The sequence below is a fragment of the Ambystoma mexicanum genome, chromosome 2q, assembly GCF_040938575.1.
Source record: "Ambystoma mexicanum isolate Mex_15411 chromosome 2q, UKY_AmexF1_1, whole genome shotgun sequence".
NCBI classification, from domain to species: domain Eukaryota; kingdom Metazoa; phylum Chordata; class Amphibia; order Caudata; family Ambystomatidae; genus Ambystoma; species Ambystoma mexicanum.
In genome coordinates this window covers 577,970,438-577,988,774 of record NC_090924.1, presented here as the reverse complement: position 1 = coordinate 577,988,774, position 18,337 = coordinate 577,970,438, and the positions used below count along the sequence as shown (strand labels likewise).

The 18,337-nt window shown below is 44.7% G+C and overlaps 1 protein-coding gene across 1 annotated transcript in view; it reads right to left on the bottom strand.

Moving 5' to 3' along the window:
* WDR86 (WD repeat domain 86) overlaps positions 1–18,337 on the bottom strand; it is a 552,090-nt gene that overhangs the window by 347,106 nt on the left and 186,647 nt on the right. Inside the window, exon 4 of the mRNA XM_069647716.1 lies at positions 13,288–13,708. Within this exon, the coding sequence (XP_069503817.1) occupies positions 13,288–13,708 (421 nt within the window). The remainder of the gene's footprint in view (positions 1–13,287; positions 13,709–18,337) is intronic.

Here is an 18,337-nt window from a genome sequence, read left to right as displayed (position 1 = left end):
GATGCATACTTCCTTTATGAATGTATGTTTAAGAATTATCTTATATTTTGTCAGGTTGCTTTATCATTTGAATTAGTGCTTTGAAAACCTTCGAACAACAACATCACAGAACGTGTTCAGTTGGTTCAAATATTGAAGATGGAACTGTAGAAGTCTCCTCAGGCCTGTATATTTGAAGTTGTGAAACTAAGAAGTTAGGACTTAAGTCCCTGCCTTCCACAACTGACACATTGTCAGAAGGGTGCCTTATTCGCGTTTACCATCTGTAAGGGAAAGTCTAACTCATATGGGTCCATAATCTATAGTGTTGCTAAAAAAAAAAATAGTAACATTTATATAATGCATACTGATGGGGCTACAGGATGCCAAGTGAGATGCTTATGTTGGGGGGGGGCTGGCCAAGCGAGTGGTGGGGCCAGACCCTTCCCTTGCCGCCAGTGCGGGGCACTTGCCCAATCCTCTTGCAAGTGAGAACTCAGCAACAGTACAATCTTTTGGTGTGTCTCCAAAGAATCTCTGGGCTACAATTATGTTTAGACAATGGTGCATTTTCTCAAAAGTAAGAATTAGTTTATAGAGCGATGGTTTGGTTATTTCAAACAATCGACGTGTTTTGAAAAGTGCCATAAAGTAGCAAAAACGCACATAAAATATACCTAACAGCTAGTATGCCAGCCCACGGGGCTGCAGCAACGACAACCCCATTCGCCTGCATTATCACTCAGCAGCGGCCATTGGGAATGCAAGGCGGCACCAGAGAACCAGAGCCAAAAGCAGACCATTAAACACAATTGCAGGGATGGATTAAACTAGTGCTCATAATACCTGTTCATATATAGAGGTTTGATTGACAGCTCATGTGCCTATGCACATTCATATAAAACACAGTGAGATTTGGAGTAATTGGTAAAATATGCAGCGAGGAATCTCCCTTGAATTTCTAGACCAGCCAATTATGCGGATGAATGCTAGATTGTATTCCGTCACTTCAGTGCACTCCGGAAGGTGGAGTCTTTTGTCTGGGTGTTGGTGGTACAAAGGAGGAAAGGCTATTAAGGGAGGGTTAGTCAGACTACAGTCGGGTGCAGCATCATCTTCGACATGTTAACCTGTCATATAACGTAAGAATATGTGGACGTGTCCTCCCAACACAAAGGCGATTGAATTTAGTCCAATGGGTTTTGAAGCTTTTGTTGTGGTATACGTCCGCAGAATCTGGCGCAAGGAGGAATCTTTTCATGCTGAATCATCTGGTGAGGACCGCCGAGTGGAAGATGAGCATAAGCGCAGATGTGCCAGGGAGACCGGAGGATGCATATTCATTGTTCGTCCAAGGCCTCAGACCAACACTGCCCCGGAAATGCATAGCTCTCAACTCCCGCTTTTGGCAGAGGTCACCCGCTTTGTAGCTGACTCACCCGCCAAGCCCCCTGCACGCCCATTCATTTCAATGGGCTCTCACCCGCCAAAAACAAAATCTGGTGTTTTCACCCGCCTTTGGCGACAGAAATGGTTGAAAGCTATGGGAAATGGCATTCACCTTTGCAAAGGGCTGACATTACAGTCTTTCTCTGCATCTACTCCATGCAATCAACAGTGGTAGCGTGTGCCTCAGTTAGCGTTATTAAAAAAGAAGTCTAATAATGTTTTATTTTATACAGCGCTTCATGACGAAGGAGAAAACTAGGCCATGTGACAAGGCCTGAGCATTACACTCCTGCGAAGCGAAACGCCAAAGAAACTGGGGCTGTATGGAGGGAACTGCCAGGTAAATGAATGATTTGACAGGACGCACGAATGAACTGGTGGCAGTTACACCAAACAGGAAACGCTCGACCGGAGGTCATTGCTGTTTCACATCATTTCACGGTTTCTTGGGAGATGAGTGGTTGAGATGTGGGCAGACATGAAGGATAAGTAAACGTTAATGTGAGGAACGGGAAAAGGGTCTCATAATGAGAAATATGGTTGTTTTCATGTTGAAACACCATACCTGCTTGTTTTAAGAGCACATTTCCAAAACCCATTGTGCAAGGAGTACTCATGATGAAATCAAGAAAGTACATGAATGAATTGTAGTCAAAATAGGCTGTGATGGGGCGTGTTCTACTGCTGTAGGACGATATGAACCTGCAGTGTTTTTGATAAAATTGCCATTATCCATGTTTTATTCGGGAAATTGCAATCAGGGACTTCGTTTCACCAAAATGTCTGGGGTAGCGGAAGTGACATCACACGTCCCTTGACCTCTGTTGACATCACAAGAAGTGATGTCATTTGACCCCCACCGCCTAGGGACACCACGGGAAATGATGGCACACAAACCTTTCACCAATTGACAAAACAGGAAGTGGCATCACATAGCATTGTTCCTCAGTACACTGAGAAAAATATGGTTGCGATATCACTGTGATATGATATAAGTTATATCCCACATCACAATAGTGGTCAGAATTAGCTAGAGATGGGATCTTGCCAACACTAGTCAGCTATGCCAAACCTCTGGGCATCATTGTATACGCCACTAAAATAAAGTTATTCAAACTTTCTTCAGGTCTTCTTCCCTCCAATGACATGGTATACAGAGGGGTGAGAGACTTCTTACTACTTATCAGCGGGCAGCTGTCCAGGCATCATTTAACTCTTCACTGTATGGTGGTAGTGAGCACTTAACCCACTGAGCTATTTTACCAGCTATTTATCCTTAAATGTGCATACCACAGGATTTGGCAATGTGTTGGCTATGGGGGTTACATTTCTTATTGACATAATACTTATTATTACAGTGCCTTATTTCTTTTAAAGGACTCCTTAGGTTGGTGGGTAGATTATCCTCATAAATGTTTCTTTTTAACTATATAATTGATTCTATGGCATATTGTGTGGCAATTGGATAGCTCAGAGAGTTTAAACCATATGGCTTTTTCTATTTCTGCTGAATAATGTGCTGTAAATGTGTTCTATCAACCCGGGGATGGGTACAGCTCCCTTGTGTCACTCAGTGTGGGAATCTCTGCCCCTTAGCAACAATCAAAAGCTCTTACCCATTAATATATGCACAGTAAGTGAACATATCTTAAAGTAAAACCTACAAATTTAGTTCAATTGAGGTTTCCCTTTAGAAGGAAGTGCACAAGACAAATAAGTATTTACCTTTCAAAAAGTAATCAACACTGGAAAAATAACCTGAGAGAGGAGAATTTCAAATAAATATGCTGGCAAAGTGGTGGGGCAGGTCTCACGTTTTCATTTGTGGACATGGTGACGGCAGTACCAGGTAGTGACTTATTGGTGTCTTGATCTGCCATAAAAGAAAACATGACTAAAGTAGACTGTTAGGACGTTGAATTAGTCCTGATAAAGGCCTCACTTAGCCTGATCAGGTCAACCCTTAGTACCTCCCGTGAACCAAGGCCAGTGATAAAAACACATGCAATTTATGCCCTCCCCAGGCTGTTGGAAGCCCTCTTCTCTCTCAATCTCGGCCTCCTTCTAAAACTCACCTACAACACATCCTTATACCGCCCTGCACTAGGCAATGGAGACCCGAGTGAGAGCCAGATGAGGGGCTAGATGGAATAGTAGCCACAACTGGCGACACTGCTGTACAATTACAAGTTGGCCGAAATGCCAGAGGGCTCCTCCCCGTAGACAGTAAATCCATGCTTTGCTACTTCGCAAAACCTGTGGCTCTGCTTATAGCTCCAGGCACAACGTGGTGCATTGAATAGACTCAGTAGTACATTCGATGACTGGTACTAGCAAAAATACCACACGCCACATGACTAATTAAGCTGTACCTTGGAAATGCCATTTCCCGCTTACTTTCCATTTACTGCCAAGCAGCCCTCTCCAGCGTGCCAGCACTCCGAGCCAAAGATGGAGACAGGGGCAGGAGGCCGAAACAAGCAGGCAATGAGAGCAGGAGACAGCGCAGCATAGACGCCCCACCAGACGGAGGAAAGCATACACGCAATAGCACGGCTACTGATTCACCTGCCAACACGGTACACAGTGCACAGCCACACACCACTAACAGGCTGGCAACTTTTAAAACTAGTCATCCAAGATACCACACAGTACCATCAAGAATGCATGCACCAACTGTCTGACAGTAACACATATATTGAACTAGCTCATAACCCCACCAGAGAAATCGAAAAATAATTAAAAGCTATATTAGACATGGCCTTGGAGAACGAATTGATCACTTCCATAACCAGATCATACGTTTTGACCCCGTATCCTAAAATGCCTCACTTTTACACGTTACCCAAGATTCACAAAAAATTTGATAATCCCCTAGGGAAGCCCATTGTGGCCGCCACCGGAAGCATTCTGCAACTGTTAGGAACCTACATTGACTTCTTACAACTCATCATACAAAACTACTACAACATATGTTAAAGATACCAGACATTTTCTTCAAATTTTGAAACAGATTAAGCTGTCAGAGAATGACATATTGTTTACCATCAATGTAGTAAGCCTGTACATAAGTATTCCTCATGATTTGGGACAAAAGGCAGTTGAAACTTTACTATTACAAGCTGGACCAACAGGAGCAAACAAGGAATTCATAATGATTCTCCTGAACTTCATCTCGAAGCACTCATGTTTTGAATACCAAGAGAAATATTATTCACAAGTGTCTGGAACTGCTATGGGTGCTACTATGGCACCCGCATATGCTAATTGCTTCATGTACCAGTTCAAGGTTACGCACATTATTGAGAACCAAAGATGGAAACAACATATAAAAAAATGGGTTCAATACATCAATGACATTCTTGGTGTATGGACAGGAAGTAAACAAGAACTGGAGGAATTTTTGAACTATATCAATAACATAGACACAAGGATTCAATTTGCATTGAAATCGGAAATCCAAATATACATTATTTGGATGTAGAAACTGTTATCAAGGGTGAAAAGATCGACACAACTCTTTATTCTAAACCAACCGACCGTAATAATCTTCTCCACCGCTTGAGCTTCCATCCTCCCAGCATTCTACATAATCTTCCATATAGACAGATGATAAGGATCAAAAGGATTATCAGTTACCCAGAAGACTGCGAGACATTGGATATACTGCAAGAGAAACTACAATCGAGAGGTTATCCACAAACAGATCTACAGGTTGCTCGCACTAAAACTGGCTCACAAGAACAAAACCAATTACTGACCAAAAGCGCAGACCGGAAGAGTCCCGAACTAGTGTTTGTGACTAGATACTCCATTCAAAGCAGGCAAATTAAAGAAATAATCAAGAATAGATGGAGTATCTTGACCAGTGATGACAGAATTAAGGGCTTATTCCCACGGCCACCAGTGTTCGCATACCAAAAAGCAGTAGCCTACGCAACCTACTAGTGAACACACAAGGAAGATCCACAAACAGAATCCCGTACAAACACCCAGGAACGTTCCCCTGCATGAGTTGTGGAAATTGTAACAACGTCATAAAAGACAACATAGTATTACATCCAAAAACAGAAGAAAAAATTAAGCTAAACATCACGCTACCTGTCTATCTGAGAATGTGATCTATGCAATCAAGTGCCCCTGTGGGAAATTTTATGTGGGCGAGACATCAAGGAAAATACGATTACGCCTCAACGAACACAAGTCTTGCATTAGGAAGGATAATCAAACATCGGCAGTGGCAAGACATTTTAAAGAAAATGGACATTCTATCACACAAGTACGCTTTCAGGTACTGGAAGTGATATCTACCAAAGGACAGAACAGAGACATGAGGAAGATGTGAGCACAGCAAGAAGCATTTTGGATCGAGAGGCTGGACGCTCTAACTCCTGGTGGAATGAACAAGGAGCTAGATTGGAGTTGTTTTCTATAATCTACTAACATCCAGGACCCATATGTCTTTATAACTACCTCGATTTAGGAATATTCATAACCACACATTGACATATACAGTCATAATGCACAATCAATATATCTTGAAGTGTGTCTTATTACGAATGGCCAGATTTCGAATACGTAGCTTCTTTCTTTATTTTAATCAATGAGATTTTTCCAGCTAGTTTATTTTTAAACAGTTTTATTTCACATATTAATTTTTTCACGTTTTGTCTTATTACATATTTTTTCTCTTTAGTATTTTAGAATTCTGTACAATGTACCTCCAGTGTTTGAAATGTATAGTTGATTGTAGGCCGTATCTCGAGGTATGTATGCAGGATGGTGTCTAAATGAATAGTTGCATAGGGTTGGCGATCAAGGTTCACCCCAATATGTTAAATTATGCTGCATACATCACTGAGTATATTTATAAGAATTATTAAGTTGAGAAATATACTCTTAGATCACAACGTTAGTTAGCCTACATTGTACTCTAAAAGGTAGTGCGAGTTTCATCAACAGTACAGTTAGTACAGTTCTGCCACCTCACCCTCCTCCACGTCTTTCCTCCATCCCTTTTTCTTCCTGCCCATCATGTCTCTTCTCCTCCTTCCCTTGGAGTCTAGGCGAGTGGCCCCTACTACATGAGTAGGATTGGAAAAGCACATGTAAATATTTATTTGCTTTGTTTGTCGGAGCCCAGAGAGAGCCAATGGAACTGATCTACTGAGAGATGATCAGCTATTCATTTGAATTTGGCACCCTTGTGTTTTAGAACATCTAATAAAGGACTGTATGTGTTGGCATTGTGTGCTGGTGAGAATTATTATGGATTTAAATATTGATTTATCTACACTATATATCAAAAGTAAATCATGTGTTTCTGAAAGGACAAGAACTACCACACAGCCCCCAATTCTCTTGGATATTTTGGGTGCACTTAATTCATGGTCCTCTGACTTAACCACAATGTCATTTGCGAGTTATGACTTCATTTACAATTGCATCATTCTCTATGGGAATGCAAATGGTTTAGCTAAGCTCCCTTTTTATCACAATATCTCTTTTTAAATGACTAGGCCTTCACACGCCTTAAATTATACATGCTCCTTTAGGCTGTGGAGCACTGGCCACCATTTCACAGCCCCAGCTATAGTATACCTGTGAAAACAAATGGGGTTGAATTTACTTGGTTTGAAGGACTACACACCCTGTGAAGGAATGCTATAGGGTTCCAGTTTACATTAATCTTCCCTTAACTTTGAATATGCTCAGAAAACAGGAAATGGTTAGTGCTACAACATTCTACTTGCATTCAGTTGGTTATAGTTTGTAAGACACTATGCACTATGCTCAGGAAAATTCTCTTTGTCCTACACTAAATCAGATCTCACATGGATAACAATATAATTAGAAAGCAGGTTGAATGTCACCCTAGAATTGCTAAAGCCCTCTATTTGGAGTTAGTCCCTCTGAACTGCTTCCCCTCCCAGTTCCACTCATTCCAGGGATTTAGCAGAGAAATTATTCCAGAGGGCATATATCTAATTGCATTGGAGCTTGGTACACTCGCTTTTGGGAATTTCCTTTAAGGCACATAGCCAATATGGCCCTCACAGACTCCAGGTATACTCCCCCAGACAGCCATGCCCCCCTGCTTTATCCACCTCTGGAAAATATGCCTTAGGCTTCCTCTTGGACAAGGTCCATGGTCTCCACCATCCCAAAATGCAGTCCAACCTCAGCATTCCTTCATTTAATCAGAGGTTACTCTTTCTGCATTCTTCAGAATTCCAAAGCTCTCCCTCACTTCAAGTCGGTTTCTGCTTACATAATATCTAATTTCTCCAGTGCAATGTCTTATTATAATGCAATTTCCGATTGGTGAAATGTTCCCATTGGTGGGCCTAACAGGCTGACACTTCCAGAGAATATACCCCTTCTTTAAATGGGTCAGATACATTCTGAACATGTGACAGGGTGTCCCTGGACATTTTTGGACTCAGTCATACTGTTCCCGATTAGTCCCACCGGGACATTTTCCCATCCGTGAAATATGGATTTTTCGATTCCCATGATTCAGCCTAATTCATACATATGTGACATGAATGTGTGATCATTTTTGAGGAAGTTATTAATGTATATGATTTTATTATTATTCGATGAAGATGAAAATATTTTGTTTAGTCTTCTTACATGCAGTTGACTTTCATGAAATCAGAACACTTATTCACTTTGTTTCAAGTTGTTTTATTGCAGAGATACGTCAAACGTTATGCTTTGTATTTTTAATGCATTTTAAAAAAACGAGTTTCATTTCACTCGAAAAGTGGGTATGAAATGTCATGTCAGCCTAATGAATGTAAGCAGCAGTAAGAGACTCCTTTGCTTGTTTTTCAATTAACTTAAAGCCAGATGTTGTTATGGACAGGCTAATGACCATGTTGGACCTTAAGCGCAATGATTTTCCTTTGAAGGCTCAGGGTTGGAAAGAAGGGTCGTTCATCATGTGACCAACTCAGATCTTACCAGATTGATAAACCACATATTTTGAGCTCTTTTGGAATGCAAAATATGTTAATATAAGGTATTTTCTAAGACCTGAGCACATGATACTGTTTTTATACTGGTTTCAAATTGGCCCTGTTCACTACTGGATAAGAGGATCAAGCTTTCAAGATGGTTAAATTCTAATCCTCCGGTCACCTATGCCCCCCCATTAGTAATGTGTCTCATGTAGGTTGAACAGAACATTAGCTTTTATCAGATGCACTAAAGAACCAGCAAAAACAAGTATTGGCAAAGCAAAAATTGGAACTGCTATTTGGCCATAAAGATTGAAGAGTAATGTATTCCCATTAAATGTTCTAACTGTATAATATGAATTTATGGGCATTTGGTACATTTAAAATATACATCTTTCCATTTATAGTTGCATCTCAATAATTTCTTTAACATAAGTGCTTGATATGATAGCACACTGGGTAAATCTTATTGCGTTTGAACAGAAGCTATTTTTACATTCTTCATTGCCTCGCTCGTCATGTCACGAATAGACTATGCCAACAGCATCTACCTTGGAATGCCAGACTTGTTAACCAAAAAACTGCAATGGATACAGAATGCAGCAGCAAGACTCCTCAGACTCTGCAAGAGAGAACACACCTCACCAGCCCTAGGATCCCTACACTGGCTACCAGTGAAGATAAGGATCTATTTCAAAATACTATGCATTCTTGAAAGAGCAATTTATGGCCAAAGAGCAAAATTCCTGCAAGGAAACATCTCCATCTATAGACCAAAAAGAACCTGAGATGTAGAAATTACATATGTCTTGAATCTAAACAATATTCAAAATTTAAATATGGCAAAGCTCAACTGAACTCTAGGACTCGCTTCCCAAGGAAATACACAAAATAGTGGAATACCTTCCCTTCAGGAAAGCACTAAAGACAAGGATCTTTGACTTGTTGGCCTAAAATGCCAAACCATGGTCTAAGAGGAGCATGCAGTTTTAATACAGAGAGGTACACCATATAGTCCTGGGTCCTGCTTGGGATTCCAAGGTCACATGAACCAAACGGGTTGGCCGACCAGTGAAAGAGGAACCTAACATCGGCAACACCACACAATGGATCTCAGCTTAAACACCAAACAATCTACTGTGGCGACAAGGAATGAAGAGACTGACCGAGTGGTGCCATGGTGATTATTAAACACTTGTATTTAAAAAGGCAAACCTATCTGTCCTTAACTCTAATGGGGTTTCCATACCTAAACTAAAGAAACTCAAGTGCTCGTCAGGAAGTCTGTGAAAGTCCAAATCAAAAGGCACCATCCCAGTCTAAAGTTCCTACGCTATCCCTGTCACAACAAGAAACAATAATACATTTTGGGCTCTGATTGTGACCCAGTGGAATGACTCCCTTCTCCTGGATGCAAAATGGCTCAAAGCACCAAGTCTTCTCAAAGTAAAAGTTCTATTAAGGTTCCAAGCTTTTCATAACAGTTTCTACATGATTCTTGTGGGGCTAGGAAATACTTTTTACCACAACTTGTAGTTCCTTCAACGAATTCTCAACACATTTTGCTTTCTTTATACTCTTTATCCTGTCCCCACTGATGACGAAGATGTTCCCAGAGTCCCTCTCGACTCTCCAACACCACACCCTTGTGAAATTGCCCTGAGACTTGTGCTACCAAGTGATCCACTACTTCATCTACGTCTTCATGATTTACAGTCTTGAGTCTTTCTGGCCCCCTCTCGAACTTGTACTTGTTCCCGTTACCTTCTCCCGGGGAACTCTTCTCCGGCTTCGCCAGGGGTTGTGGGTCCATTATTTCTGCTTCAGATTCTTCTTTCATGCTACTTCTGCTGCCTGCTTCTGTTGGCGGTCTCAGCGATGTTGTTGTCCATTCAGTCCACCCACAACATGTCAGGCTACACCACAGTCTTTGGTACTCTGCACATACTCGCTTACACGGCTCTACTGTATGCTACAGTAGGCGGTCTCTGCACGGTTGTTGGACCGGATGGTCCACCACTACAGATCGCGCCACCACCTTTGTCTCTCCAGGTCTACTGCTCTCTTCTTTGTCCCTGTACCCAATACATCTTAGTGGTTTGATATTTTACAATACCACATAATTTCGGACGTGATCTTATGTGTAGAAGATTCAGGCATTAACATCAGCCTGTGGTAGGGCTGAGCGATATGGACCGAAAGTCATATCTCGATATTTTCGGGCTGAATGACGATAAACAAAATATAACTTGATATTGTTTATGTGGGTTAAATGCTCAGTTGGAAGCAGCCAACTACATGTAAGATGTGACAAACACCTTTATTTATAAGGCATTGATCAAAATAAAGTGCAAATATAGAGATCCTCTTCCTGTTTGAGAATACACACAGCTGTGTAAATATCAAAATGTAAATACAAAATTGTAGTATATGTAATAATGTAAATATGTATATATCTCGGTTTTAACAATACTTTCTCATCCTATATCGATTTTGAAAATATATCGGTATATCTCCAAAACTCGATATAACACCCAGCTCTAGCCTGCCGAGTTGGGTTTTAAAAGGGACGTGTCTCCCACTTGTGTCCTTATCCCCAGGATGATGATATCTGAAGGATCGTCGCACTACCCAACAAAGGAACAAGGATCACCTCATTCTTCCTACCAACTGTACTAAATCACTCCATACTCCTTCAGCTACATCACACTCACCAACAAAATATGACACCCACACACAGTTACCACAACACCGAAACTAACAAAGAGCTAAACTCCAGACCTCCTCCAATAACTCTTACAACTTCAACATGGTAAATCCATGTCACATGCACACAAGACCTCCGATACGGATTCAAACGCCCTCACACCCACCAACCCATACCACCTAGAAGTAAACCCACACACAGTGACAAGATCTACCAAACTGAAACTACCAATAGAACAGCAAAAACACTTGTGCACACACCCCATACTCCCACTGAAAAACCTACCCCTTCACTTCTCGCACCACATGCTCTGATTCAACCAGTCTTTATCTTCCTTTAACTTTCCCCTACAGTGTGCTTGTATTTACAGTGTGAGGTGTCAATGTCATTGTGCTTGTTGCGGTCATTGCACCCTACGTGGAAATGATGCAGTCCTGAGCTGCTCCATACCCCAAACACTAGTCAAGTAGTGTGGGACTAACACAGATGGATAGGATTTAGAGTACTAATAAGCAGCTACAGCCTGCAGAGAGTCTGTGCAATAAATTAGCAGCTGCCCCTGCCTCACACGCCTGATAGATCTTCTGAGACCAGACCTGCTTGGAGGATCATCTTCAGAGATTAGTTTGTGCACCTCTCATCCTTACAACTGATACTCCAGGACAGCGCTAATGCAGCTGGGGTACAGCTCCTGAGAGCAGAGGCAGGGTCCACCTACTCCTTGACTGTGGCCACTTCCTTCAGTATGCTTGCCACATAAATAAACAGCTTAGTGACACCGGGACCCCCTCTGTATGTACATGCAAGAGAACGGCAAGAGAACCACAACTCTTCTCTTTCAGGACCTAATATTGGTTTCCTACAGCCTAACACATAGAACATAATGTTTGTATATTTTCTATAGATTATTCCCTGCATAATGTATTTCTCATTCTCATTATTTAATTTTGTTTAGGTTTCCTTGGGTCAGCTGTTATCACAATTGGGATTAAGTTATGCCTTTGTTAAAGACTAATAACTGGCTTTAACATATTAAACAAAGTCCAATGCCCCCGGCTGAACCTCCCCACCCCCTTGCTTGCTAATGGCCATGGACCTTTCTCCCACGATTGTATATATTCCACATGTATAGGGTACTCGTACTTACTTTAAAATATGTTGTAATGAATTGGGCATAGTCTTAGACTATATGCAAGATGAACAAAAATCACAACAAAAGTGCACGAAACCAGTCAGGAAAGTTGTGTTGTTGATCTGTCCCCCATGATTGACATGATTCTCCAACACAAACTTATCTTAACCATCCCACAACACAACACTCAGTCTGAATCCACAGACTAAATGTTCAGTTTAATCTAACAATCTTCTTCATTGACCCCAAAATATGATAGTTGTGGACCCAATCTCAAATAGAAAACGTGGCATATGTGGCACCCTGGCTTCTCTCCAGGCAGAGATCCATCTGGTTGCTTGCTGGCGTGGTTCTTCACCCTTACCTCCCCAAACAGCTAAACAAAAAGCTAGTCACTGTAAAATCAATTTTTGCACTGACAGCAAATTACATGTCTATAAAGCAGGCCCACTTTCAGCTGAAAGCATATTAGAAGGTGATGAATGGGCATATGTCTGATCACACAGATGCTAGGGTGGAGCGGGAGAATGACAAGCAGCAGGTACATGCAGCCAATATCAATGTAGGTTTCAGGAATAGGCTATCAAATTGTAAACTATTGTACATAATTGTTCCGGTGCAGCATGAAAAACTATTTACCTAAACATGGAAACATTTTTGCTTCCTTCTCCCACCTTCAAAGGAGAGCGTGATTAATCGAGATCGCAATATACAAACAAGCTCCTAAGGCAACTCTGGATTTGATACATGTTCACAATTGCGGAAAATAAACAAAATCAAAGGATCGTTATAGGCCTTCATGCAAGATCTAATTTCTAAACCAGGATGCAAAGTTCACCAGCTACAGAAACAGGATTCCACAATCTCACAGTATGCGAAGACTTAAACCTGTGGAGGAAAGAGCAACCTCGTAATGTATGCAGCACAGGATCAAACCTACTTCACAGGCTCCACTTTCATCCTCCACAGTCTTTGTTGTTATATTTCAACCATCAAATAAAAATATCAAGCAGTAATAGCCACGAGTAAGATGCATACACAATCCACACTCTTACCTCAAGACAGATGACAGATCCCTGATGGTCATTGAACACTTTCAATTGGTCACCCGTTAGTATGTTCCATCTCCGAATGGTATAGTCAGTGCTGCCAGAGAACAGTTCCTTACTTGACGTATCAAGGACCACACACAAGACCGCCCCCAAGTGTCCCCGTAAAGTCTGATAACAGCATCCACTGGAGAGTTCCCATATTTTGACCGTACAGTCCGTGCTCCCAGTCACCAAAAATTCTTTGCATTGTTTATCCTCAAGTTCGCATTCTTCCAGCACCTCGTTGGAGGAAAAATGAGCCAGGGTCAGAACACAGTTCCTATGACCCTGAAACACCTGGACTTCCTTGCCAGTGTCCACGCTCCAGCATCGTGCAGTCCGGTCATAAGAGCCACTAAAAAGGTAGTCCTTGGCAACCAGTATCCTGTTAACAAAAAGTGTGGTTATAAATGCCCATTGCTGTGTACTTAACTTTAACATGTGAAATCCTACCCACAGAGTATGCTAACAGAAGTAGCTCATAACAGTATTATTACAAATTAAATTTGACTCATTTGACATTGGCAGGAGGAATCATTTTCCAATTGATTTCCTCAACAATAAGTACATTGTCCTTTTTTCTAATTCATCCTCTTGGCATTTCTGGATAACTGTTTAAAAAATGCTCAGTTCCATTTCTACAGATATGTCTATGATTGATGAGTATTCTTCTCACATGTCAGGACACCAGGTTTAGGAGCATTTTTATAATTAATTGTATGGTAAAGAACAAGTTACTTTCTTACCTGGTAACGTTCTTTCGATGGGATGGTCCGACGACGTATTCCATATCTATGACAGTAATCACCACAGCTGTGCTGCTTCGGAAACTTTTTCGGCGTCTGCGTCCTGCGTCGATGACGTCGATGCGCCGCCGTCGAGGACCTCCTCCGACGTCCGACGTCATCCGATGTGATAAGTAGGACGCACGACGCCAGTAGCCTCAGTTGTAGTTTTTTCCCCCAGAACGTGTGACAATAGTCAACTGTCAGTCCGACACAAAGCCTTGCGGAACGTAAGCTGCAAACGCAACAGAAATTCTGCAGCGGGGAAGGCAGGGCGGGAGCGATATGGAATACGTCGTCGGACCATCCCATCGAAAGAACGTTACCAGGTAAGAAAGTAACTTGTTCTTCGAGGGGATTGGGTCCTCCGACGTATTCCATATCTATGACAGACTCCCAAAGCAGTACCAAATCAAGGAGGAGGGAAAGAATTTAGAAACAAAATTTAGAATAGCCAATCAAATAGCAGAGCAAAGGACCGCCTTGCCAAAGGCCAGATCCTGCCCTCTGATGGAATCGAGGGAATAATGCCGCACAAATGTATGCACCGAAGCCCAGGTGGCAGCATCACAGATGTTGCGAATAGGAACACCCCTCTGCAGGGCAGTAGATGCAGCCAAGCCCCTGGTAGAATGGGCCCGCAAGCCAGCCGGAGGGTCCTTGCCCGCCAAGCGGTAACACTCCGAGATGGCTAAAATAATCCAGCGGGACAAAGTCTGTTTCGTCACAGCTTGCCCCAAACGCTTACCAGCGTAACCAATAAAGAGTTGATCGTCCACTCTGACCCGGGACATGCGAGAAACATAAAAGCTCAAAGCTCTCCTAGGATCAAGCCTATGGAGCCTCTCCTCATCCTTACCAGGATGCGGAGGAGGATAGAATGCCGGAAGAACAATCTTCTGGGCCAAATGAAATTCCGTCACTACCTTCGGAAGAAAAGAAGGACGAACTCGAAGGACAACCCTGTCCTTGTGAAAAACAGTGAAGGGTGGCTTAACAGAAAGTGCCTGTAACTCACTCACTCTGCGAGCGGAAGTAACCGCAACTAAAAACACAGTTTTCAAAGTCAACAGCCTCAAAGGGCAAGAATGTAACGGCTCAAACGGAGCACCCATAAGAAACCTAAGAACAAGGTTCAAATCCCAACCGGGCACCAGGAAAGGCGACGGAGGGAACACATTAGTGAGCCCTTTCAGAAACTGTGAAATTAAAGGGATTTTAAAGTAAGAACATTCTTCAGATGAGCGCTTAAAGATGGACAGCGCCGCCAGGTAACCCTTAACGGTACCCACTTGCAAGCCCCTGTGGGCCAAAGAAAGCAAAAAGGACAGAACCATGGGGATGTCACATGCAAAAGGATCCACATTCTGAACTCTGCACCAGTCGCAGAACTTACGCCAACGGCAACGGTACAGAGACTTAGTTGCGGGCCTTCGGGCCGAAAGCAACACCTCCATCACGTCTTCAGGGAGGTCCCAATCCTTATACCTCAACCTTTCAGAAGCCAAGCGTGAAGGTTGAGGGATCCGACCTCTGGATGGAGAACCTGACCCCCCTCCCGTGAGAGCAGATCGTCTCGGTAGGGAAGACGACGTGGAGGGCAGATGGACAAGTCGAGAAGGTCCGGGTACCACGTCCTCCGAGCCCACGCCGGAGCAATGAGGATCATCCGGGAACCGAACTTCCGTAACCTCCGCAGCACCTGCGGGATGACGGGGACCGGAGGAAACGCGTACAGCAGCGGGAACGACCACTCCACCACGAACGCGTCTCCTAAGGCTCCTTTTGGAGGAAATTCCCGCGAGCAAAACCTTTCGCACTTCCGGTTGACACTGGAGGCAAAGAGATCCACTTGAGGGGTCCCCCAAAGGGCGAAGATCTCCAGGAGAATCTCCTGAGCCAACTCCCACTCGTGAGATATCGTGCTCTGCCTGCTCAGAGCGTCCGCCGTCACGTTCTCGACTCCGGCCAGATGAACTGCCGAGATCGAAACTTCCTGCTGGATGGCCCAGAACTCGAGCTGCATCGCCTCCCTGCACAGAGGAAGTGACCCTGCCCCCCCCCTTTTTGTTGAGGTTGTGCATGGCCACTGTGTTGTCCGTCAGGATCAGGACATTCTTCCCTCGCACAGTCGGCAGAAAAGCCTTCAGGGCTAGCCTGACGGCCCTCAGCTCCAACAGATTGATATGGAGTCTGGACTCCGACGGAGACCAACGACCGCTGACTGTCAGCCCGTTGGCATGAGCTCCCCATCCCGTGAGGGATGCATCCGACACGATCGTCACCTCCGGCCAGGGAAGCCAAAACGGAGCCCCCTTCATCAAGTTGCCTTCGACGGCCCACCACAGAAGGTCCCGGGCGACCGAGGGCGGCACCTGAATCGGGTCCGACATCCTGCCGGAGGACTGCGACCATTGCATCTTGAGTGCCCACTGCAAAGATCTCATCCGCAGGCGAGCCTCTGGCACCAGAAGAATGCAGGATGCCATGAGGCCGAGCAACCTCAAGAACTCGAACGCTGGGAGCGTCTGGGCATGCTGAAACTTGCGCACCATCTGCTGAATGTGAAGAGCCCTCACCTGGGGAGGAAAACACTGCCCCAGGGAAGTGTCGAGCACTGCTCCGATGTACTGGAGCCTCTGCGTTGGCGTCAAATGGGACTTCTTTAAATTGAGGGAGAAGCCCAGCCTGTGAAGGGAGTGGCAGGCGACGGACAGATGATCCAGGACCTGCTCGGGAGAGCTCCCCCTGATCAACCAATCGTCCAGGTAGGGGTAGACGTGAATCCCCCCTTGCCTGAGATGCGCTGCCACCACCACCATGAGCTTGGTGAAAACCCTCGGGGCGGAGGTCAAACCGAACGGCAGGACCCGAAACTGAAAGTGCGAGTCGCCAACCGCGAACCTCAGGTACTTCTTGTGCTTGGGATGGATCGGCACATGGAAGTAAGCATCCTTGAGGTCGAGTGACACCAACCAGTCCTGAAGCTGAAGGGCCTGGAGGACTTGAGAGAGAGAGTAACCATCTTGAACTTGTCCTTCCTGAGGAGTTTGTTCAAACCGCGCAAGTCCATGATGGGTCTCAATCCCCCGTCTTTCTTGGAAATCAAAAAATAAGGGGAATACCATCCCTTGTTCCTCTCCGCTACAGGCACCAGTTCTATGGCGCCTTTCTCCAGCAGGGCTTGAATTTCCTGCGCAAGGAGCGGATCCGGACACTTCAAAGAGAGGTTCCCCGGTGGATTGTCGCGAGGCCTGTGCCGAAAGGGAAGACAGTAGCCGTGGGTTATGATCTCCAGAACCCACACATCCGAAGTAATGGCACGCCACTCTACAAGATGCTGCGCCAGCCTTCCCCCAACCGGCGAACCATGGGACAAGGCCTCATGACTGAGTAGGAGCGGCTGCGGCGTTACCTGAGGGCAAAGAGGCAACTGCCCGAGCGGCCTTGGCACCACGGGTACCCTGTCGTCCACCTCTGGTACCCCTGCGTTGGCCCCTTTGACTGCCAGCTCCTCTCGCTCTACCAAAGGACGAGTAATAGCGAAAGGAGCCACCCCTCCACTGCTGTCCCCTAGGACGAAAAGGCGGAGGTTGGCGAACTGCAGCGCCCAACGACTTCGCTGCAGCCTTTGAGGTCTGCAACCTCTCAAGGCTCTCGTCAGCCTTGCTGCCAAAAAGATGTTCACCATCAAAGGGCATGTTGAGGAGCCGGGACTGCACATCAGGAGCAAACCCCGACTTCCGCAACCACGCAAACCTGCGTATCACGGTGCTCGCCGCCATGGACCTACTGACGCATTCAGCTAAGTCCAAACCCGACTGAACGGACTCACACATGGCATCCTTACCATCCTGGACCAAAGCAAGGAAACCAACCCGTTCGTCCCCTTCGGGAATATGTTCAGCCGCTAACGCAACACAGTTCCACAGAGTGTGCGTGAAACGTGACAAGGCACAAATGGAGTTGGCCGCCTGAAGCGCCATACCACCAGAAGAAAACACCTTCTTCGCCCAGCCATCAAAACGTTTGTCGTCCCTATCAGGAGGGATGGTAGGGTACGACGCCTGCTTTGCCGGGGCCGTGGCCGCCTGCACCACCAAACTTTCCGGAGTGGGGTGCCTGGTCAAGTAGCAGGGGTCGCCACTGGCTGGACGGTATTTCCGCGACAAGGATCTGCCCACTGCCGGGAGACTCTCCGGAGCAGTCCAAGCCGCCGCCACCCTACG